At 34.8% G+C, this 23732-nt stretch overlaps 5 protein-coding genes across 5 annotated transcripts; 2 read left to right on the plus strand and 3 right to left on the minus strand.

The window, feature by feature from the left end:
• Positions 1-1828: 1828 nt before the first annotated feature.
• CBG28004 lies at positions 1829-3428 on the plus strand (the record flags this gene model as incomplete). Its single annotated transcript, XM_045240321.1, has 5 exons — positions 1829-1899; positions 2563-2660; positions 2721-2938; positions 2984-3181; positions 3366-3428. The coding sequence occupies 5 exons, from the start codon at positions 1829-1831 to the stop codon at positions 3426-3428; spliced, it is 648 nt and encodes a 215-aa protein (XP_045100552.1).
• Positions 3429-8200: 4772 nt separating this feature from the next.
• Positions 8201-8919, minus strand: Cbr-nlp-7 (the record flags this gene model as incomplete). Its single annotated transcript, XM_002645493.1, has 5 exons — positions 8201-8234; positions 8283-8387; positions 8437-8565; positions 8622-8654; positions 8855-8919. The coding sequence occupies 5 exons, from the start codon at positions 8917-8919 to the stop codon at positions 8201-8203; spliced, it is 366 nt and encodes a 121-aa protein (XP_002645539.1).
• A 3778-nt stretch (positions 8920-12697) lies between these two features.
• Positions 12698-15300, minus strand: CBG22805 (the record flags this gene model as incomplete). The annotated part of the gene is made up of 9 exons (XM_045240322.1): positions 12698-12781; positions 12941-13133; positions 13186-13278; positions 14106-14362; positions 14431-14512; positions 14561-14744; positions 14814-14871; positions 14916-15085; positions 15186-15300. The coding sequence occupies 9 exons, from the start codon at positions 15298-15300 to the stop codon at positions 12698-12700; spliced, it is 1236 nt and encodes a 411-aa protein (XP_045097663.1).
• Positions 15301-18073: 2773 nt separating this feature from the next.
• Positions 18074-20959, minus strand: CBG22804 (the record flags this gene model as incomplete). Its single annotated transcript, XM_045240323.1, has 7 exons — positions 18074-18178; positions 18475-18650; positions 19817-19919; positions 19974-20086; positions 20129-20201; positions 20387-20520; positions 20917-20959. The coding sequence occupies 7 exons, from the start codon at positions 20957-20959 to the stop codon at positions 18074-18076; spliced, it is 747 nt and encodes a 248-aa protein (XP_045097662.1).
• A 401-nt stretch (positions 20960-21360) lies between these two features.
• On the plus strand, positions 21361-23183 carry CBG22803 (the record flags this gene model as incomplete). Its single annotated transcript, XM_045240324.1, has 4 exons — positions 21361-21503; positions 21548-21784; positions 22384-22823; positions 23116-23183. 4 exons carry the CDS (start codon positions 21361-21363, stop codon positions 23181-23183), a joined length of 888 nt encoding a protein of 295 aa, XP_045097661.1.
• Positions 23184-23732: the final 549 nt, after the last annotated feature.

Genomic DNA, 23732 nt, shown 5'->3' on the forward strand with positions numbered 1-23732 from the left:
AAAATCTTCCTAAAGAAAATCTTCCTAAAGAAAATCTTCCTAAAGAAGAAAATCTTCCTAAAGAAAATCTTCCTAAAGAAAATCTTCCTAAAGAAAATCTTCCTAAAGAAAATCTTCCTAAAGAAAATCTTCCTAAAGAAAATCTTAGAAAATCTTCCTAAAGAAAATCTTCCTAAAGAAAATCTTTCTGAAGAAAATCTTCCTAAAGAAAATCTTCCTAAAGAAAATCTTCCTAAAGAAAATCTTCCTAAAGAAAATCTTCCTAAAGAAAATCTTCCTAAAGAAAATCTTCCTAAAGAAAATCTTCCTAAAGAAAATCTTCCTAAAGAAGAAAATCTTCCTAAAGAAAATTTTCCTAAAGAAAATCTTCCTAAAGAAAATCTTCCTAAAGAAGAAAATCTTCCTAAAGAAAATCTTCCTAAAGAAAATCTTCCTAAAGAAAATCTTCCTAAAGAAAATCTTCCGAAAGAAAATCTTCCTAAAGAAAATCTTAGAAAATCTTCCTAAAGAAAATCTTCCTAAAGAAAATCTTCCTAAAGAAAATCTTCCTAAAGAAAATCTTCCTAAAGAAAATCTTCCTAAAGAAAATCTTCCGAAAGAAAATCTTCCTAAAGAAAATCTTCCGAAAGAAAATTTTCCTAAAGAAAATCTTCCTAAAGAAAATCTTCCTAAAGAAAATCTTAGAAAATCTTCCTAAAGAAAATCTTCCTAAAGAAAATCTTCCTAAAGAAGAAAATCTTCCTAAAGAAGAAAATTTTCCTAAAGAAAATCTTCCTAAAGAAAATCTTCCTAAAGAAAATCTTAGAAAATCTTCCTAAAGAAAATCTTCCTAAAGAAAATCTTCCTAAAGAAAATTTTCCTAAAGAAAATCTTCCTAAAGAAAATCTTCCTAAAGAAAATTTTCCTAAAGAAAATCTTCCTAAAGAAAATCTTCCTAAAGAAAATCTTAGAAAATCTTCCTAAAGAAAATCTTCCTAAAGAAAATCTTCCTAAAGAAAATCTTCCTAAAGAAAATCTTCCTAAAGAAAATCTTCCTAAAGAAAATCTTCCTAAAGAAAATCTTCCTAAAGAAAATCTTAGAAAATCTTCCTAAAGAAAATCTTCCTAAAGAAAATCTTCCTAAAGAAAATCTTCCTAAAGAAAATCTTCCTAAAGAAAATCTTCCTAAAGAAGAAAATCTTCCTAAAGAAAATTTTCCTAAAGAAAATCTTCCTAAAGAAAATCTTCCTAAAGAAGAAAATCTTCCTAAAGAAAATCTTCCTAAAGAAAATCTTCCTAAAGAAAATCTTCCTAAAGAAAATCTTCCTAAAGAAAATCTTCCTAAAGAAAATCTTAGAAAATCTTCCTAAAGAAAATCTTCCTAAAGAAAATCTTCCTAAAGAAAATCTTCCTAAAGAAAATCTTCCTAAAGAAGAAAATCTTCCTAAAGAAAATCTTCCTAAAGAAAATCTTCCTAAAGAAAATCTTCCTAAAGAAAATCTTCCTAAAGAAAATCTTCCTAAAGAAAATCTTCCTAAAGAAAATCTTCCTAAAGAAGAAAATCTTCCTAAAGAAAATTTTCCTAAAGAAAATCTTCCTAAAGAAAATCTTCCTAAAAAAATCTTCCTAAAGAAAATCTTCCTAAAGTAGAAAATCTTTCTACAGAAATGATTTACTCCTTTCTACAGAATGATTTACTCCTTCAAAATACACTATCCTCACTTCGTGAGTTACAAATTAAACATAGAAAAAGAGAAAGATCAAACCAGGAAGATTTTCTTTAGGAAGATTTTCTTCTTCTGAGTCATGATCTACTTGATTGGGCAGACAAACGTCATAACTTCTAGATATGGGTATAGCCATCCCTAAAGAAAATCTTCCTAAAGAAGAAAATCTTCCTAAAGAAAATCTTATATATGGGTATAGCCATCCCTAAAGAAAATCTTCCTAAAGAAGAAAATCTTCCTAAAGAAGAAAATCTTCCTAAAGAAAATCTTCCTAAAGAAAATCTTCCTAAAGAAAATCTTCCTAAAGAAAATCTTCCTAAAGAAAATCTTCCTAAAGAAAATCTTGAAAATCTTCCTAAAGAAAATCTTCCTAAAAAAATCTTCCTAAAGAAGAAAATCTTCCTAAAGAAAATCTTCCTAAAGAAAATCTTCCTAAAGAAAATCTTGAAAATCTTCCTAAAGAAAATCTTCCTAAAAAAATCTTCCTAAAGAAGAAAACCTTCCTAAAGAAAATCTTCCTAAAGAAAATCTTCCTAAAGAAAATCTTCCTAAAGAAAATCTTCCTAAAAAAATCTTCCTAAAGAAAATCTTCCTAAAGTAGAAAATCTTTCTACAGAAATGATTTACTCCTTTCTACAGAATGATTTACTCCTTCAAAATACACTATCCTCACTTCGTGAGTTACTGATAGAGCCAAAAAGAGACCGAGCACTACACCGAATGCTGTCGATTGAATCGAGCAGATGATGACCAAATATATCTAAATTTCAATTTAGACTCCGATTTTTAGATTTGAAAAAACAATTAACGAAATTTTTTGAAAAAAAATTCAATTTTTTGAAAAAAAATTTTGAAGGAAAATACTCACTGTGATTACTGTCACGCCTGCGCCTATCGATATCAATGTGATTGCCTCTTCAGTCAGGCTGGAGTCGCTTGCTCCACATCCACTTGGTTATGAAATATATAGGTTTCGTTGAGCTTATCTACAAAGTGTTTTTAAGACGATTTCAGACCAAAGTGCCAGAAATGAGATGATTTATGAAACTGACTCACCAATGGACCTGGCTTCAGATGTGCCGTTCTATCGCCCTCCAACCGACGCGGCTTCTTCCTTTTCTCCTTCTGGTCTTCGTAGAACTGAAATTGCTGTTTTTGATAGAAATTCAAATTCGAATAGAGAAAAAGAGCACGAAAGCGATATAACGCAACGAATGGATGAGCTGAATAATGTGGGAAACTAGTCTGGTGGAAATTATGATAAATTGAACTTTTAGATATTCTCCCGTGCATACCACGGCTTGCGAAAACAGAGAAAAGACGGAGATGAGGAATTCGAGAAAAATTTAGAAGCAGCAGAGCTAGCATTGAAGAATCTTTTGACACCTTCAAACAATCATGGCTTCGTAACTCGCGTCGACGGCAACAAAGCATCTAAAACTGCACGCGAAGCGATGCATTCGCCAGCGCTCAAAGTTAGAAGCAAAAAAAAATATTTAGAAAAAATGTTTTTTAGGCTCGAAAACCAGCGAAAAAAAGCCACAACGTCTCGACTACTGTCTCTCTGATTCCAAAAAAGAAATCTGATAAACTGCAGTGTTTGTGGAGATGTTAGCTTCAAAATTTAATTTTAATATAGCTCAACTGCTCTGAATTCAGACTGATCCGCCACTACCACCAGATGTACATTCATTGGAATATGAGAGCCAATACACAGATTGAAAAAGATGTTCGCTTTGCTTGCAGCCAGCTCATTTTTCATGCACGCTGAGTAACAAATCGTGTATGTGTTCTCCACACTCCCAATCCCAGCTCTATCCAGCAAATTACCAGGAAGAAGTGGATTCAGATGAAATGGCAGACTGAATTAATTTTTTATATAAATTTCAAAGTTTTTTCAAAGTTTCATTTTCGGTCAGACTGATTTCAAATAAATTTTTGCAAAAAAAGCTTCTGAAGTATCTTCGAAAAAGAGGAAAAACATTGTGAAACGCGACAAAAAATAAGTAAATAGCTAGTTTATTGTTTGAATCTCGCGCGGAAATGAGTGTGCAGTAGAGCGCGCTTTTAAATCTTCCAAATAATGTCGGATATTTACGTTAGAGTAACAGGACCGGACCACTAAAAAACTACATTTTCTGTCTTCATTCTGTCAATCTGAAATTTATGTTTCAAAAGCCACTATTGAAGGTTTTCATCGCATGATCTGATCTCGTGCTAGTTTGAAATGTTGAATCTGTCATGAGATTTGTATTAGAACTTATCGAGCCCCAAAATACTCTTTATCAGAGCTATTGTTTTCGCTAATTTTCGCTTGCTGACTTTTTAAAAACATATTTCAACTTTAGTTTGTTTGAATCGGATAAATTTATATAAAAATTACAAAAATCAATAAATAAAATATTGAGAATTATCCAGATATGGCACAGGTGTGGTGAAGAAGGGAAGAAGATCAGTCGTTGGATGATTTACTGAAAATTAGAAAATATTATTAATTCCTCATATTCCAAATACATATATAACACCGTTTAGTAAAATGTACAGTTTGAAAAATTTCAGTGAGAAATTGTTAAGTTTTGGGTATACAAAGTGGTTTGAAATTTTGAAATTTTGCTAGATTGGAGAAACAACCGTCCAACGCAATTATTTTTTCATTTGGCAAAAATTTAATATGAGCGATGACCGAAGTCCAGGTTGTGAGTCTTGTAAAGCGAAAAAAATCTAAACGTCACGTTATGTTTGTGTCAATTTCAAACATTTTGCAACGTTGCGCGGAGAAAATAGTTTTCAAATACAAAAATTAAGCGTCATAGTTGTTAACCTATTTCAAGCAAATGCACAGGATTCCAAACCACTTTTTCATACTCAAAATTAATTTTCTCAGCTAACAATTTTCAAGTTATAATATTAAAAAATTCAATAATTATTTACATACCTCATTTTTCGCATCATACATTTCCTGGTATAAGTCACGACATCCCTTCTTCTTTGACGCATTCATGGCTGCAGCCACTTTTCTAGCCTCGACGTGCTCCTTTTTTTGGGATTTCTTGAATGGCGTTGGAACAGTCGCTTTCTTCACCGATAGCAATTCTCCGTTGCGATAGGTAAACATTTTTTTTTCCGCTCACATGGCGGGTACGGGGATATTGGTGTTTGCGTGGCGTTTGATTGTCGACCGTAGCATTTTCAGCGCACTTGGCATTTTCGGCGATTCTGGCTTTTTCGGCGGACATCTCTACCTGAAGAAAAACCTTTATGAGTGAAGAAAATCAAGTTCGATTCCTAATAAATTTTAATCACGAAAAGAGTGAGAGAGAGAGAGAGAGAGAGAGAGAGAGAGAGAGAAAACATTAAAAATTGAGAAAGATGGAGAAAAGGAATAATGTTCTGGATAATAGTCGATCTGAGGACACTGGATCACTCGTAACCAATTGTTTGTGTCTGTTTGTGTGTGTGAGTGCGTGAGAGCGTAAGTGCATACTGTTGAAAAACAACAACAACGAGAGGGAGGAGACGCAGACAGAGGGAAAGGACATCGGACCATCTAAACACAGCGCAGAGAACACCAGGTGGGCCGTTGCTAGGGGTCACCAAACCAATACGTCTTTAGGAGGAGGAAGAAGAAAATTTGCATACAAACATTTTTCAGATAGCCATTTGGAAAAAATGTTTGCCTGAAACCTAAAATCAAGAACAACAGAAAGTTTGATATATGGGTGCTTCAGGTAGTCACTGCTAGCGATTTTTCTCGTCATGCAAATCAGATTCACAGTACGAGAATGCATTACATATCCACATTTGAGTCGGAAGTAACTTTTTCCTCGAAATCGGAAGCCGATATTGAAATTCTGGGAAAATAACATCGTTTATGAAATTGACGCTAATTTGATAATTTTTGATTGCAATGCTTCTGCAAAAAGTTCGAATTGCCCTGTAAATTTTTTCGCCAAACTTGGTATAATAGAATCGGAATTCGTGGTGCCTTCTAAAAAACACAAATGTGACCAGCAACGGAAATGTTACAATAATTTGTTAATTTCACTCCGAATCTCTGCATTGCTCTGAAACTTCCAGATTACAGGGTGGGGATTAATTATTGAGCCGCAACTTTGAGCATGCTCTGGCGCCTGCAGAACGGTATACATTGCACACGTTACTATTTTTCTGAAATACTCTCTCGTTTTAAACTATTTCTGAAAGTTTCAGTCAGTTATGTCAATTTTTAGTCGTCAAAGCCGTAAGAGAGAAAATCAGGTGGAATCCCGAAAGGAGCATCAGAAAGATGGCGTCGTAGCTCAGAATCTGTCCCAAATAGATGAGAAATATTTTCCAGAACAAGCTTCATATGATTCCGTATCGAATCCAAAAAGGTGCCTTCCTAACGGACCGTAACAAGGGGTTACAACTGAAAAAATCCAAATATTCTTTCGAGGCACGCGCACGGCACGCACTTGAGGGGCAGTGTCGAAGATGAAAAGTTGTTCACTATGAAGGAGATGGAAAATCCAAAATAAGAGATCTCACTCGGCCGTGGTGATCGCATTTGTTGAGACATGCTCAAATCGTGAAATTTCTTCGATTTTGGAGACAAAAACAACAAATAATACTACAACAAAATGTTTTTGAAGTCGGAGGTGCTGCTCTGGTCCCAATCACGTCTTGTGAACGCCAATTGGGCACTCCAACATGAAAACGTGCCTGCCCACACTACAAATCTCACACAGCAGTGGTGACAAGCCAATTTCAGGTTTTTACCACTAAGGATCAATGGCCAGCTTCCAGCCCGGTACTCAATCTCATGAACTTTTCGTTATGGGAATATTGGACTCAATAAGTCTCCACAAAAATTAACCTCATTTGAAAGCCCTGATTAGATCCTTGGCCGCGGCATGGGACAATTTTGACGTCAAGTAGCCCCGTGTCGTAGTAGACTCCTTGTTGAAGAGACTTTGAGCTGTTATTGAAGCGAACAAAGGAAAGCTCAAAAATTGTTAATGCCATCTTTTTTGTTATTTCTTAATGAACATCTTGGCTGGATTTCATGAAAAAATCTTTTGATTTGAGGTTTTTACACCATCTTGAAAGCGGCGCAATAATTAATCCCCACCCTGTATAATGAAAATTAGTTTTCAAACAAATTTCGAATTTTTTTCTGATGTGATATACCGTTGTGCAATTAAAAAAAATTTGAAATGCCAAAATCTGTGACTCAAGCGAAAGAAAAACTGAAAAACGTCAAAATATGATATATTTTTCTGTCTGGGACTGTTGCTCTGATGAACGTATCATCGAATATATTTTGAAACCAATAGGCAAAAAATAATTATGCCGTTTAAATTGTATTCTTGTTTTGTTTCAGCTCTCGTTAATTGATATACATCACTGTCAGTTTTGATTCCGTTCTCTCAAATTCTCACTTTCATAATTTCGAGCTTTTTTCAAATGATCTCTTTTTCAATAAAAAATTCGCTGAACTTTTGCAGAAGCAGTGTACTTTCCTACAAGTATCAAGGCGTGGTTTTACATCAGTCTTGATCGTCATTGGATCTCAATGAATAGTTTTCCATTCAATTTGTCATATCCTTTGCCAACAAAACTCTGAAAGATTAAAAAAAATTTAAAGCCGGTGTGAAATGTCGGAGATTACTTGCAAAATATGAACCGATCTTTCCGGAACAACATCAGTTTTTTTTCATTATACGTAGCAGATCATTTGATTCAGTTGCACGAAATCAAAGGTGTTTTTAATGATTCGGTCAGTGAGCTTTTGAAAAATTGAAACGTTAAAAGAAAATTTTTTCACTTCTGTTATAAGGTAAACACTGTAACAGAAGGCCGTCCTATACTTGCTTTTTGAGGCTCCTAATCTCGGTTTCTGTAACAGATATCATGAAGTCTGGCAAAATTATGTCGATAGTATAATAAACAAATTATCAGTTGGCTACTTATTGCTATCTCTCACAGGGACCGGGATATATGGTCTCAAAGTGCAAGTAAAAGGTAGCCTTTATAGTGTTTACAGGTTTTTTTTCATTCAAATTCCAAACTAAAATTCCTTAAATATCTGGAAATTCAAGTATTTAATGTGATATCAGCTTATTCTCTTATACTAATTTCTGAATTCTTTAATATATCCCAAAAATATACGTAGATTCTTAATTAATTATGACGTCAGTTTCCAGGGAGATACTTGCTTGCAAATTGAACGGATACTAATTTATCGTTTCAAATTTTGAACTAAGTAATTTTCAATGATTCATGTGTGGCTTAAATTAGATTGAGCGAGGGCGTGTGAATTGATAAAAATTAGCAAATGATAATACATGTTTCATACTGCTTATGTGTGTAGTTCGTCCAAAAACTGAGAAACAACAAGAGCATTTATTACTTTGAGTGAAGAAGATGGGAAAGGTGAAGATGAATTGAGAAAATGATACATTATTGATGAATAGTTAAAGTTGGTTCGTCCAATAGAGCGGCTGGTGTGTCGGTTACTTCTTCTTTCCAAAAGCGCCGGAGAAAAATCTGGAAAAGATCTTAAATTTTTCAAAACTTCCAAAAAGAATTGATTACCGAGGATCATCAATATCAGATCCGCGTTTGTCGTAAATGGTGTACCTATGCAAATCGGCAAGGGAGGGGAGCATCATTCGTTTTCCAAAGGACATCGACATCAATCTAGAAACATGAAACTTTAGAATGGAAAAGGTTAAAAAGTGATGTTTACCTTGGGTCATCCAGCTCGTCAAAGCTTCGTCTCTGAATTCTAATGGCACGGTAGCTGTTTGGGATCACTTCTGGTTCCGATTCGTCAAGTGCGCCGCTCGATCTCTTGCCAAACGACGATGTGAACATTCTGAGAAAAAAGTATGTACTTTGAAACAAAAATGGTTGTGGTGTATTTTATCTTACCTTGGATCGTCGAAGTCTGCTCGCTTGAGATATCTGAAAAAAAAACATAATCAAAAGAACATTTTTTATTGTCTAAATTGATTTTTCAATGTTTCAAATTGGGTAAAAGCGGAAACAAAATGATCTTGAGAAACCCGGAAATCTAATACCTCTAGTGGTGTTTGAAATTTGAATCAAATGATGCATGAAGTAATAAATTACGAAAAGCTGAATTAGCTAAAAATTACACTTACCGAGTGGATGTGGAATTTTGAACGAAAAACAGAACCACAACAAGCAAAATGGCCTTGATGTACATGATTACCACTGCAATAGTTAAACCAATAATAATACCGTAAACATTCTAAAAGAACGACACCCATATTGTCAACTTTGGGCACATATATCTAATTTCTTGTAAAAGATATCAAAAAATAGTCAACTGACAAAATGTGCGCGATTATACCAGCAACATTTTATTAATTAACCACTTTTTGATATACTTTACAGAAAATGAGATACATGGGCTGAAAGTTGATTGTTTAATTTGTTTTTGAGAGTTCTATCAGAGTTTTTACTGTAATCATAAAGTACAGAAATAAAGATCACCATAAAAAGAGAAAAAGTTGTTTTAAAAGTTTCAAATAATTGAAAAAAAAGTTAACAAAAATAGAAAGAAGAAGTAGGTAGAGGCGGGGGAGGACCTATGAAGAAAAAAGAAGTGACAGGTGGGAAAGTGAAAAATTGTTGGAAGGTTAAGTCAGAAAAAGGAGAGCAAGTGATTGATAGGCCTCGCGCACTGAGAGCACACTGATTGAAATGAAATGAAGACTACTAACAAGAAAAATGGGGCGGAGCTTAATGGTGCCCCTCCCCACGCTCATACCACCTTGTAATCCTCCATTGGACGAGATTAGTTTCGAAAATCGTTGAACTACTACTTCTTCATTTCAGCAGCATCCTGACGACAAAGAGCCTCTCTTGTGTCGGGAGAGAGAGGAGAAGACAAAGTGGGCGGAGCTTTAGTATGCCTCCTTTCAGCTGTATACAGGGGATAGGAAGAAGAGGGGATGAGTGAAAACGATTGACATCATGTCGTAAATCTTTGTACCAAAAAAGCAAGAGGATGCGGATGGAACACACCCTGTCATCCCAAAAAATTAAATTGGTGATCCATCAGCTTCACTCTCTAACACCATTTTGTTATTTTGCCGAAAAATTGAAATGTTCTTTTTTTTGTCAAAACCTCATCAACAATTTCAAGGTTCAGCGAAAATGGAAATTGCTTTTTTTTTTCTTTATGAAAGATGTAAAAATATAAAAAGTGAAAGTGGATTTTAGCCAGAATCTAGTGGAATCTAAAAAAAATGGAACACTTGAGACCAAAAATATGCTACTACTTGTTCAGAAGCGTGGGTTCTAGAAGTGCCAAAACAATTATAATGGATGGAGGGGACAAAAAAAGATGCAAAAATTGTTTGTCGTTCTGAAATATCAACTGAAAACGCTCATAGTTGCTTTAAGAATGGTCTAAATACCTGTGGAGCTGTATTTTATTGTTTTGATGCGATCAAAAAATCAGAAAAATAATTAAATTCAGTAAAAATTTGTCTCCCTTGAATCTAATTTTTCTCACTAATAATTAGTTATCTCATTTCTTGAACATGTGTTTGTTACTCAAATTAAAATAAATATTTCAAGGAAAATTCTAAATCTAATTCAATTCAAAAAAGAAAAAAAACAGAAATATAAAGGACGACTCATCTTCAATCTCTATGTTTAGCACTACGCTTTTCTTATTTATCCCCACCCTCACAAGGATATAAAAACCCCAGGAATACGAAGAAGAAGGAATTGACAATTCTGGGATTAAATATAGATATAGAGTTGAAGGATATATGAATTACTAAGTACTTCATGTGACCCAAGCATGATGAGTCTACCAGTGTGGGTGTCGACGTCTCCAGAAATTTCCATTTGGCGCAATTGGAATAAAATACATTATTATTATTACGTAATTGGTGTCATTTGCACTAATTCTCTGCAAACCTCTGATGACAAGTGCTTCATTGATGGTTTTTACACTTCCTTCCATCTATTCAACGCCTCTTTTACAAAATGAAGACGTAAAAGAGTCTAGAAGGGGAAATAATAAGAATTTAATCTCTTTGAAGAAAAGAACATGGCGAAAAAAGGGGGAGAAATGCTTTTAAGCATTCAAACGTGAAATTACTTTTTCTCCCCTCCCAAAGCAAAATAAAGCAAAAAAGTGATGATTTTTGAGTTTCCCTTTTTTTTTGAAGTCATTTTAAGAAATGAGTGACTTTCAAACAATCGTCTAGACTAATGGACAAACCACTTCTTTTTAAGTAGAAACTAACTGGGATAAAACAAAACAAGGAAATAATAAAAAAGAGGGACTCACTTACCAGCATTGAATATTCATTGTCATCTTGATATTTTGAATTTTCAACGGGATTAATTTTGAGAACTATACTATTGAAACCTTACGAATTTTGAGAAGACCTAGAATTGGAACACGGAATGAAATTTGGAAATTTCAAGAGAGATTAGTATAAGGATTAGGCAGCTCTGAACTACTACGAAGAAACCCGTAAGTCTTGTTTACTTGTGTGGTCCTTTTAGACCTCAGAATCTATAAATTATGATAAATAGGTCATAATGTGGTTCATGGAAATCAGTCACGCTCTGGAAGATATTTCAAAGAACTGAAAAAAAAACTACACGGTATTTTAGGAGCAGCTTTTCATAAGACATTCAAAACCTAAAGTACATGGATGAATAGGAAAATAGTTGCCCCTCTTGTTTTCATTGTCAAAGCAACCTCGAAATCTTGTAAACCCGGATTTTATGCATTTGTGCAGGATAGGTTGGAAAAAACCTGTCTAGGCACGTCTGAAAATTTTGGAATATGTTCGCCAGTTTCAACCGAGTTATATCAGTTATAGTACCAAAAATTGCCTTTTCCGTGCAAAACAGCAATATTCAAAAACGACGTTCTCCATTTTTAGGGTGTTTCAAGGCATAGAATTAGCTTTGCTGTATTGAAAATTGAGAGCATTTTCATATTTCAGACATTTAATGGGAAAAAAACGATTTTTTTCCTTTTCAAATTTTTTCACAATTTTCAGATTTTTTCGAAAATTGAAAAAAATTTAAATTTTTGAGAAAATGTTTGAAATTTGAAATTCCATTCAATCCTCAGTAAAACAGAACACATTTCTTGTTTTTAAACGTCCTAGAAATAGAGAAAATCGGTTATGAAAATTGCTGTTTTGCACCGAAAAAGCGATTTTTGCGACAGAAACAGATATATAACTGGTGAGAAGATTCTAAAACTTCCAGAAATATCTAGATAGGCTATTTCCTCGAATTTTGTTAAATCTGGGTTTGCAAGGTCTTGAGATTTCCTTGTGAGGCTTACAGTATTCTGGAAAACAGCTTTTCTCGAGGTATCCAAAATGTGAAGAGCGGGGGTTGAAAAAAAGTTCTTTCTTTTCTTCAAATTCCAAAAAATGGATGAAAAAGTTAACTTCAGTCACACAAAGACTTCCCAATTCCTCATTCATTAATCGGTATGAGATAGTTTCTGACTACTACAAAGAGAGTCTTCTAGATTCTTTTCTTAAAAGCTATAAAGTCTAGCAAAATTTCCGTAAAAATTCAAAAACAACTCTGAATACTTTTGTAGCATAGCATCCTTAAAAACACTCTCTAAAATCAAAACATTTGTAGTGTAAAGTGAAGCAGCATTTTGAACACAACAAAATGATTCTCCTCTTACTTGCCTTCTGTCTTTTAGCAGCAAAGGAATCTCCGGATCAATTATTCAATTTTTAGTGGCCAGTGCCAATAACAAAAAAAATGGGCACATAACCATCGAGAAGCTGACATACCAAAAAAGAAATAAATGAGAAGATATCTATGAGAAAAACAAAACAAAAGAGAAAGGTTTTGAGTTGTAGTTGAGCGGAAGAGGTTGAAGTTGTGATACAATAGAAAGAAAAAAAACTATATATGTACACCCGGGAGAGGAGAAGAAAAAAGATGAAATCTGACTATCCTAGACAGAATCCTTATACACTTATACTCCTCAATCCGAGGGCTCGGCACGCGTAGATGAAGCCTGTCGCACATCCGTGTTCATCTCGCCCGGCCACCTGAATTTCGAAATTGGACACAAATTCTTGTAAATTTGGAAGACGTCATCTATACTCGAGAACGTGAAATATGGAATTGTTAGGATTCCTCCTCTTCCTACACTAGTGAAGTATTTTGAGATTATCTGCCCGCTTAATCGGGTCGTGTCCCAGTCATACCTTATAGAAACAACGGCAAGATCCGTCAAGGGATAATCCTGGATAGAGCATCTTGCACGATGAGTCGTGCTCAGCCGACTGTTGACCGTCCGTGAACGGATTTAGCACACGACAATTATACGTTGGACCTGCATATCTACCAGTGTGGATGACCACTGGCTTTGGTTGAGATCTGTTGATAGGATCCACATGACTGAAAAAAATGAAAGAAATAAAAATGGAACAAAAAATGAATCTCTACATACGCAGGGGCCACAGTTCTGCCAACAGTTTCTTGTAGTTTTCTGATTGGTTGCTTCCAATTTTGATTTTGATTGAATCGTGGTGGATGACGAGGCCTACAAAACACATCATAAAAGTTTAGCCAATGGTCCCAATTTTTTATGTATTTCATTTTCGATGAGTAGAGAGAATAGACTTTGTTTGTTTTGGCGATGAAGAGTAAAAATTCCGGGAAGATGATGTTAGAATACTTATAAGAAAGGATGATAATGACTTTCGATTTTTGTGTAAGTATCATCTGGATGATTTCATGACAAACTATGCACTGTTTGAATTCGAAGGAACAGAAAAGGAGCGAGGGAATTTCAAAATAGTTGAATTTCTGTTTTCGAAAATTGAACTGTTAGCCTTAATTTCAAATCAACTCATCTACCGTAAACGCTCTTAAAGAAGGTCACCCTTTACTTGCACTTCGAGCTCAATTACCTTTTTTGAAAACCAATTTAATCTAGCCTTGACAAAATTTCATATTTTCGCAAATTCATATTTTAACCTTGAAACGCAAATTTCGAAATCAGAGCAGCCCATTTACCGTAAACACTGTTGTGGTAAGCCCCCCCCCCCCCCCATTCTCTTACTTTAAGTTCAATTGTTTTAATTTCCATAATAATTATGAAAAATATGTCAACTGATGAATTGTTGGTGATATTATGACAAACATTTTATTTGTTTGTTATCTCCTATATAAATCAAGATAATTAAGCTCTAATTAAGCTCTAATTTACAGGAGGGCTTTCTATGACTGTTTACGTAATTCTATTTTACGAAGCGTTCCCAGATAAGGCGATTTGGAAAACCGATTCCATCTATTCTTGACCAAACTCTATACAAATTTTCAGCACAAACGTTTCTTCTTTTCTGACTTCTTCTCATCTCAACTCACCCAGCAACCCATCTGCTAGACGCTGTCGTGGTAGTCTTCCACCATGGCACGAAAGTAGTCGGCGCCTGAGTTGTAGTTCTTCTCGTTGTAGTTGTCGGAGCTTCTGTCGTAGTAGTCGTGACAGTTGACGTTCTTCTAGCCCCAACCCTGAACCCTCTGACAGTCCATTGTCTAGGCGTTGTGAAGGGTCGCGGCGTAGTTGTCGTATCAATGACAACACCACCCTTTCTCCAAATTGGTCCTCGGTTTATGACGGGCTGTAAAAACAATTGTGTTTTTGCTTTGTTTTGTTTTCTTGTCTCCCTCATTATACCGTTTCAGGGGCAGTTGTGGTTGTAGTAGTACTGCTAGAAGTGCGAGGTCTGAAAACAGGAGCTGGCTGTTTGGGGAAAGGACGACGATGACGGCTTAAAACAAGAGGATCAGATCATAAGTTCCTAAAATAATCCAATTACAAAATGCTAGTTGAAGTAGGTGGTGTTATTGTTGTCGTGGTGGCTGCAGTCGTCGTTGTACTAGGCGTGGTAGTATTTTCTGTAGTTGCCATAGGTGTTGTTGTACTCTTCTTTCTTGTGGTAGTTGGTGCAATTGTAGTAGTTGCCTTCAAAAACATGTCATTCAGAACAATACAACCTAATCCTGGATAATCTAGTTAAACCTTTTTGGGCGTCATAGGTGTCGTCAAATAAAATGTGAACTTTTGCTCACGATTACTTATCGTGGATGGGGTGAACCAGGTATCTCCTGCTCTGGTCACAATCGGCACCTGAATAAATCAGATTCCTTTTTTTCTTCATTTTCCCAAATAACCTGTGTGACTCCTCTGTCAGTTCCCAACTTGTAGATATGGAACATGGGAAGTTGATCTATGAATTGATCATATAAATCTTGTTTGTCTGCTGGCTTATCCAAGTCATCCGAGAAATCATAGTCAAACGAATTGGGATTCGTCAACGCGGTTTCATCCACTATCACGATCGCTGGAAATAGAAAATTTCACTTCCCTTTTCTGAGAAATGTTAAAATGCGGATCAAGAAGGGGATTAGGAAATGAAGAAATGATAACAAAAGAAAACTTACGTCCTCTTTTGAATTTCGGAATCTCATGTGTCACATGCTGCTCCTGTCGTTTGACCTTTTCACTTGATACCATAGGAAGTAGAATGAATAGAAAAACGATTTCCAGAAGAAGCATTGTTCTTCGAGTCGAAGGTTCAGCGGGAGGTCCAACTACAAAAGGACACGAGAAGATTGACGAGTGTCTGAAAACAGAATGAATACAATTCGAAGGGGTCACTGTACGATAGATGAAAAATAGGGCGGAGTTATAAATAAAGGGAGTAGAAATCGAGAACGTTCAAAGGGGTATGGAATAGGGGGCCTGAATTAATGGCTATTTTAATTTGATTTGAAAAAAAGAGGAAGGAATGAAAAATGTTCAATGTCAAGTGATCTCGTGTTGCTTTTTTTTCGAGAGGAGAAAGATGATAGAAATAAGATAAATGTTCGAATTTTGATAAGATTTCGACAGTTCAATCATGAGACTTTCTGAGATGGAGTTATGTTCTTTTGATATTTAATACTTACAAAAGATAATGTTTGGTTACGAAGCAACATTTAAAAATTGAAGAAAGTATCACAGTACCCGTCCATAAGATATACAAAACGTTTTTTTCAATTAATTGTCTGTCGTTTTCAGCATTTTGAGGAGTCCGGAGTCATAAATTATAGTACCGGGCAATAAGATATACAAAAAGGTATTTTCGGTCATTTTGACCATTTTCAGGAGTCCAGAGCTCGGGTGCCAAGTTTCCTATCAGTTTGAAAAATTGTGGAAATTGTAAACACACCTAGATTGAAAAATTGCATTCACATAATTTTTTGAAAATTCCTAGTTTCCAGCTACTTGCAGATTTCCCAGAGACACCCCTACATGACCCGTTTTTGTAATGGAAACGTGAAAAAAGCAGATGTCTTTCAGAAACCGGGAAATAGCCTAAAAACTAGGAATTTTTGAAATCCTGCGAATGGAAAGTGTTTAATCTAGGTTTTTTTACATCCGCCAAATTTTTTAAAGTGATGGGAACTTTGACAGCCGAGCTTCCGACACCTCAGAACGGAAAAAAAAATAGCCGAAAATCAACTGAACAATACGTTTTAGCATATCTTATTGACCTGTACTGTAAGTGTCCGCAACACTGACAAAAAAGGTACAGACTTCAAGAAAATTTTCACATCAGATTTTTATCTGTTTTCAGTTTATTTTCATTTTCCTCATTTTATTCCGCATAACAAAATCAAGGAACTAAAATAACACACATGCAATTCCGTAGTATTACTATAAATTTTTTACGTTTTCCCTTTCCAAAAACTTTACGAAAAAAAGAAGAAGAAAACAACATTAAAAACGATTGAAGGCCGGGTGCGTGATGATTTGATAACAAAGTCAGCGAGAATTCGCGGAGGTCGATCTAGAAATAAATGGGCACTGCTTTATGAGTATTCTCAATACGCAATAGGTATATTAAGTACATAAATACCAAAACAGTACAAAATAACCTTGAATTCCAAGTTTTTGGGTGTTTGTGACAGGGAGTCACTGACACGCTTTCTCGAATAACTTTGGCACTTTAATCGACCATCGCATTTGGAATTTTCAACGCTAGTCAAACTTTGGTAACGGTTTTTGTCGGTGTATATGTGGGAATGACCTTTAGAGGTATTTAGAAACGGACAAAGATACGAACAAACCAAATGAGATGTTATCTGTACCTCGCTCAATTGAAATTAAAGAAAATGACCGCGAAAGTAACGGTCTAATGTTAAAAAATAACGGTCTAATGTTAAAACCGTATAGCCAAAAATATATTTGTCAAATATAAAGAACAAAGTTTTGGAAACACAAACATTTCAAACACCGTATTTCGTTAAATATAAGTCCACCCGGTTCGCGTCCACTTTGAACTAAATTATCTTGATCACTGTTAGAGATATCAAATGTTAGTCAACTGATAAATTTTTTATCATAATATCAGCAATGTTTTATTGTTAACAAATTTCTAATATTATTCACACGAAACGAGATAATTGAGCTCTAAGCTGACAGTTTGGGTGGGTTTCTGAAACATTTTTTGTTGAAAAAAGATTTTAAAAATCTTGTGAAAAGTCTTAAGACTACCTTCGAAACTATAAAACACAAAACAATAACCTCTATTCAATCTGAATCTTCTCACGTCTTCTCTATAAGTGGCAATTTTCACGTTAACAGATTCTAAATCTAGATAAAATTATACCACCCGAAAATTAATGACGAAGAAAAACGACAAAAGAAAAGTGTTGTCACTTTTTCCAACAATTTTGATTGATAAATTGTGATTGATAATACACAACAACAACAAAAACACTGATTACAATAACCAGCAGAAGGTGTAATATTCAAAAAATAAAAATCCGACCAAAGCTGTTATAAATGTAACAATATGTTCAGGAAACAAAAAGAAAAAATAAGGGGAAAAGGTTCGACGCTCTCAAGAAGGTACATACTATTTAGGTAGGGTGTAATTAGGGAGTAAGCCAGTTTTCATTTGGGATGTTATTGCAATTGCAAGTCGTCATCGTGAAAAATAGTTATGAGTGGCTGAATGGACAATTCAATTTTTTCATTGAATTTTGAAATGAACTTTTAAAGTACAGTAGAAGAAACAAGTCCTAAGTTGCAGAAAGACCACAAACATTTTTTCTTGCGTAATCCTTGTAATATGATTACGCCTGATTGATAAAATAATTATTATGTCATCCTTCTTTATCAATCTATCCAAATTCAACAACCGGAATTCTCCAATATCATCTGAGAAAAGCACAATCAAATTCAAATCCAGTTTTTTTATTGCATAAACATTTGTCATTTTTTATCAAAAATAGGGAAAAATGAAAAATCAGCAAGATACATAAATGGGATTTTAGGAAAATTAGGCGTTCACTTGACTTCTGTGTTGTGCACGAATGACAGTCCAATCATGATTATTCGCTTCTGTCTGCACTGCAGAAAGACGAGTTGAATCATTTGTTGTTTTCTGAAATTTCAGAATATTTGAAGAATTTTAAAAATTGACAAAAGCACATTTTTAAAGGTTATTGTGTCTGAAACTTGTTATTATGTTCTGTGAACGTTCGTCAAAAATTTTTGGGCCGCTCTTACGCTATTTTTTAACTTCGGAAAATGTACGTTATTGGTCAAACTTCGAAAGCCCAAATTTTGATTTTTTGTTAGGAACGGGAATTAGATATTGGTAAAAACGTGTTCAACAATTTATAAAGTATTTGTGTTCCAATTTTCAAAAAATTCTGAAAAACCTTATCGAAAACTTACCTTCATAAGAAAATCCTTCTGTTTTCTGTACATTCTCTTGTACATTTTGTTCAACAACGCCTTCACCAAGTTCATCTCGTTGCGTAAACGGAAAACGTCTCTTTTCAATTTCATCATTTCCCTTTCTTTTTCAACAGCTGATAAGGGATCATCAAATGATTTTGTTTTGGGTATACCTGAAATGTGAAGAACATGAGAATACTGAGAAAAAATGGAGAAAATGATTTTTTTTTGAGAAGTATCACCTGCGGTAGGTAATTAGATATGCAAGCGCGTTGGGTGTCTTTTAGTGTTCATGATTTGTGTTTTCAACTTTTTTTGGAGGTGGAATTAGAATACTGACAACGTAGAAAATTGAATTTGTAATTTTTTTTGTTTACAAACAAAAAATATGGGTATAAGCAACTACCATTAATATCGTACCTCGGTATTATTGTCTATTCAAAATAATCGCGCGGGTGAACGAGTAAAAAAACATCTAGAGAATCTCCAAACCCGTAGAGGCGCTGTAGAGACGCAGGGTTTTTACTCGTTCACCCGTGCGAGTGTTTTGAATAGACAATAATTTCCTTTAACCCATTCTTGATATTTTTTGTTTTATAATGGAATTTAGGTGATTAATCAAAAACATTGAACTACAACGAAAAAGAGCAAAAATTCATACTTTAGAGCTACGGTATCAAAGAATATTATAAAAACTGCTGTGGTTTTCGCTTAAAAGAGACGAGACAGCAAAAAGTTTGGGCAACAGTTTGGGCGACGAAATCTCTTATGTAGGCCATCGATCGCCTTCGCGCCCCCGTAGCTCAGCCGGTAGCGGCGTTGTACCCTTGAGCTGTCCAGCATGATTTCAATTCCTCATGGGGGTTCTCTAGGCAAAGTATCAGGAAAACTTTTTTTCTTGATGTCAGGCCTCCTTTAAAGATCGACGGTGAGCTTTTAAAAAATAGGCCGCTCACCCTATCCATCATTCAAATCTTTGCTCCTTTTCAACAAATCGAAAAACTAGTTTTAGAATTTTCCGTACATTTTTAAAATTCTTGTTTGCAAGTCTATAGTTTTGTTAAAATCTTTTTTCAGCTATTCTAAACGTTTGATTCTTGTAAAATTCAAAAATTAATGCTTTTCTGGGAATCACTGGATTTGATGTTTCTGAAATTCATATTTTCCCAGTTGTGGTCGAAAAATTAGCTTTGAACCGAAGTTCACCACGTTCAAAGTATCAAGAAAAGTTCAGGAGTTTTTTTCTCAACTTTCCCTAATTATAAGTGTACCTATCCAATTCTGACGCCTTTTTAAAAATCATATGTCTACTAAAAACCGGTTTGTATCATTTTCTCACCATAAATGAACGGAAGTTTTGTTGTTTTAACTTGCTCGGTTGTCGAGCTGATTTCTAACATCGCTTGCTCCGCTTTAAGATTCCTTGTTATTTCTGCTGATATCTGAAAAATAACGACGGCTGAAAATTAAGCTAAATTAAAAAAAATTACACCCACTTCTTCCGGCTGACGCAAGCTTTTAATCGGTGTCATTGACATTGTTATTACTGGTTCCTCGTTCAGTGGCAAACTTCCAGGATTTATAGATGCAGGCACAAATTGTTGAATTCCTGAAGTTTTTTATTTATAAATCACAAAAAATTAGATTTCACCCGGAAGAAATCGTTTTGATTTTGAAATCTCAAGTGGATCCTGAGTGGTTGTTGATGTGTGATCCATATCGTTCTGAAGTGGAAGGGGTAGATCAACTATAAAATTTTTTCCAACTCACATGATGGCGGCGTAGAGGTTCCAAGTTTTTCTTATATACCGGCTGTAGATTTGGTTTTAAACTATTCCATTTTTCCAGTTTGTCCTTTTCATAATAATCCTGAATCTTTCAACTCACTTATTCACCGCGATTCTCTTACCTTAATTTCTTGATGAGTGACATTTACAGGTTCTGCTTCTGGCAGTGCAACATCTTCATCGTATACAGTATTCTCATTTGGATTAGGAGGAGGAACTGATACAGGGAAGAACCATCCGCCAACTGTTAGCTGTGCTGAAATGGATTGGCCTGAGATATATCCAGGTAAAACTACCGTAAACTTTTTAGATTAATGTGCTCCGAACCGTCAACTTTGAGCCTGTACATCTTATTTCCTGTGAAAGATATCAAAACGTGGTCAACTAACAAAATTTTCTTCATCAAATACAAAATCTTTCGTTGGTTAATCACTTTTTGCTATCTTTTACAGAAAATGAGATAAATTGAATCAAAAACAAAAGCAAGGAGGTCCATTTTATTAGACTGTTTTAGACTGTTTATTAGACTTTATTAGACTGTTTACATTTTATTAGACAGTTTTTTTTTTGTTATTTGATTTTTTTCACCTATCTTGAATTACCAAAACGAAAAAAAATAAAGCAACGATGTGAATATGAGAAAAAAACTTACCAGCAACTGTAGATGGGAATATCATTAATACCAAAAGAAACATGTTCCTTCAAATTCTTGAGTCAAGAATGAAAACTTGTCCGTCAAGATCAAATAGTATCCAGCTGTGAGCTCATCAAATGGATCTGGGTCAAGATCCGGAACTAGGAGACAGAATGACAAATGAATGAGTCTAGATGAACAAACACCAAGAACAGAATGGAATAATTTAAGTGAGAAAAATAACGAAAACGACTGGAAATGCAGAAAATTGGGAAAAGGGGAAGAAACAGGAGAAGAAGGAGAGAGTAATTGATGACGTTGACTGAGTGGATCGTTTTCGTTTTGTATGTTTCAAGCACTCACTTTTCTCACTCCTTTCTTCTTCCGCCATTCTCCCACTTTCACTTTAGCTTGATGTGTTTTTTTTTTGAATTCGACTTTTATTTTCCAGAGTTGGCAAATATGACAACGTGTCAAGGGATTGATGTTTATCCATATGTTTTTCTTAGAGTTCTTACTATATTTTGGCATTTTCAAGCACCATTCAATTTTTATGCATTTTACTGTATTGTTTTTGTTTCTCCGAAAATTATGAAATCTTTCCGGTAACCTTTTTTTGGTATACTTGAAACGAAAACTATTATTTCAGATGGCACTTGCTGCTTTACCAATGCTCTACTACTTTTCTCGATTTCACATTTTCAATGGGCATGACACCAGTCGTCATTCCAGCTATGCCACTTGGGTACACCGTTGGATTATTTCGGGGTTTTTTGAATTGTCATCAAATGTTGACGCTCTCATTGATATGTATGACCACTTCCGCGTCCACTACTGTTGAAATTTTCTTTTGGCGATGGCAGAATATTATTCTACCCAGCTCTAGGTAATATTTTAGTTCCTAAGGTAGAAAACGTTAGTGAACAGAAGTTACCGTAAACATTCCAATGGAGTTTCCCCTAACTTTCAACTTTGAGCTAATGTATCTCAATTTGAGTTAAAGATATCAAAACGTAGTTAACTGACAAAATATTGCTGATATTACGATGAATATTTTGTCAGTGGACCACTTTTTGTTATCTTTTATTGAGGATGAGCTATTTAGATTCGAAATTCCCGGTTTGGGGGACATACCGTTTGAGTGTTCACAGTAATACCCCCAAGAGTTTTTGTGGAAATTCAAAGTTTTGTTTCTAAAACATTTCCTTTTAAAAAGTTGCCTTGAAAGTTGCCGAAAGGTGTTCATGGTTTTTCGTTGTTGGAGTATTTCAATTTTCACCTTTTCCCAAATCTGCTAGAAAAACTTTTCCAAACAAACAAAAATTCTAAATTTGATAAGTGAACTGAATACATTTTCAGCCTCACATTCAAGGTTCAGAACTTCAGGTATAAAAGAGACACTTTCCCAAAAACATTATATGATACTTACAGTGAAAAAAAAACGTATGAGAAACTCACAAAGATCAGCAAAAAAAATTTTTACAGCTTAAAGCTTAGGACAATTACCTACTACGGCATCTGGTTGTTTGCTCTATCATTACTATTTTCAAGTCTAGCACTAATCCATATTCACCTAGACTCTGATCAAATGCTTCTGAGGTTTAAGCTCCAAGAAACCTATTCATGTGCAGATTTTTTGTTTCAACAGCCTGGTGTGTATATCTGTGAAGCTTCTCGATACATGTGGGTAGTCATATATGGAGTTATCTCTTGCAGTGTTGGCGGTTTTTTTCTAGTACTTTTTGTTTATCAGTCTCTACACGCAATTAATCAAATGGCATCAAATCGCAGTGTCCATGCAAGAAATGTTCAAAAAAAACTAATTTATCTGTTGTGTGCTCAGATGATGTTCCCAATGGGAGCTTATGCTATTGGTGGTACCACAATCGTGATCAGCCTATCCATGCAATTAGTTTGGATGCAACGTAAGTTTCCAATTTTGAATAGAAACCAAAATGTATTTAGAAGCCTTTAACTTCGCTATCTTAATATTCTCCAATTATGGTTTTGCCGCTTCACTGTGTTTGATTATTTGCAATGAACCATACCTTCGTCACACAAGAAAATTAAGCAGCTGCGGTAAGCTACCAGGCTTTATTAATTAGTTTGCCATCATTAAATTGCAGAGTTTTTACCAGCTAGTTGTTCGGGAAAAGCAGAGTTTTGCTTAAAATGTAATAATACATCTTTAAATAAAATTATTACTTTTTGTTTCAGATATAAAAAGCAGAAAGAAGAACTCTGCTATTGTTCGTGTTATCGACAGGAGTGTTGTTTTAACATAGTACGTTTTCATATGCTTTTAAAATAAATTCCTCCAATTTCAGTGAATTTTTGAGAACTTCAAAACAATTTCATTTCTAGAGAGTTAGAGATTGGTAGAAATTATCTCTAATTGTCTCCAATTTTGAATCCAATTTTATCATACTTGCTAAATCTCGGCCCGGCCCAGGCTGAAAAAAAATTATCCCGGCCCGAGTTCCGAATATTTCAAAATTTTTCTGTTAACTTTTAATACATTTTTGTCATAATAATCATTTTAAAGCACGAAATTCATCTCAAGACCCTTCTTAAACTTGAGAACAAAGAAATTCTAATAAATTGTTTCCAAAAATTCAGTTTTCCCTCAAAAAATGACTCTTAAAAATTTTTGTCTGAAAACCCCTGGCCAGCCGGGCCGGGCCGGGCCAGTACAAATTCCTCCACCGGCCCGGCCCGCGACATGTATGAATTTTATTGATTCGATAAATCATCTTCCACTATTTAACAATGAATTCCAAGTTCTTCGGTTTTGAAAAAAACTATATTCTAATGTCAGAAATCGAATTTTCGAA

This window comes from Caenorhabditis briggsae, assembly GCF_000004555.2.
Source record: "Caenorhabditis briggsae complete genome, chrX, whole genome shotgun sequence".
NCBI lineage: Eukaryota > Metazoa > Nematoda > Chromadorea > Rhabditida > Rhabditidae > Caenorhabditis > Caenorhabditis briggsae.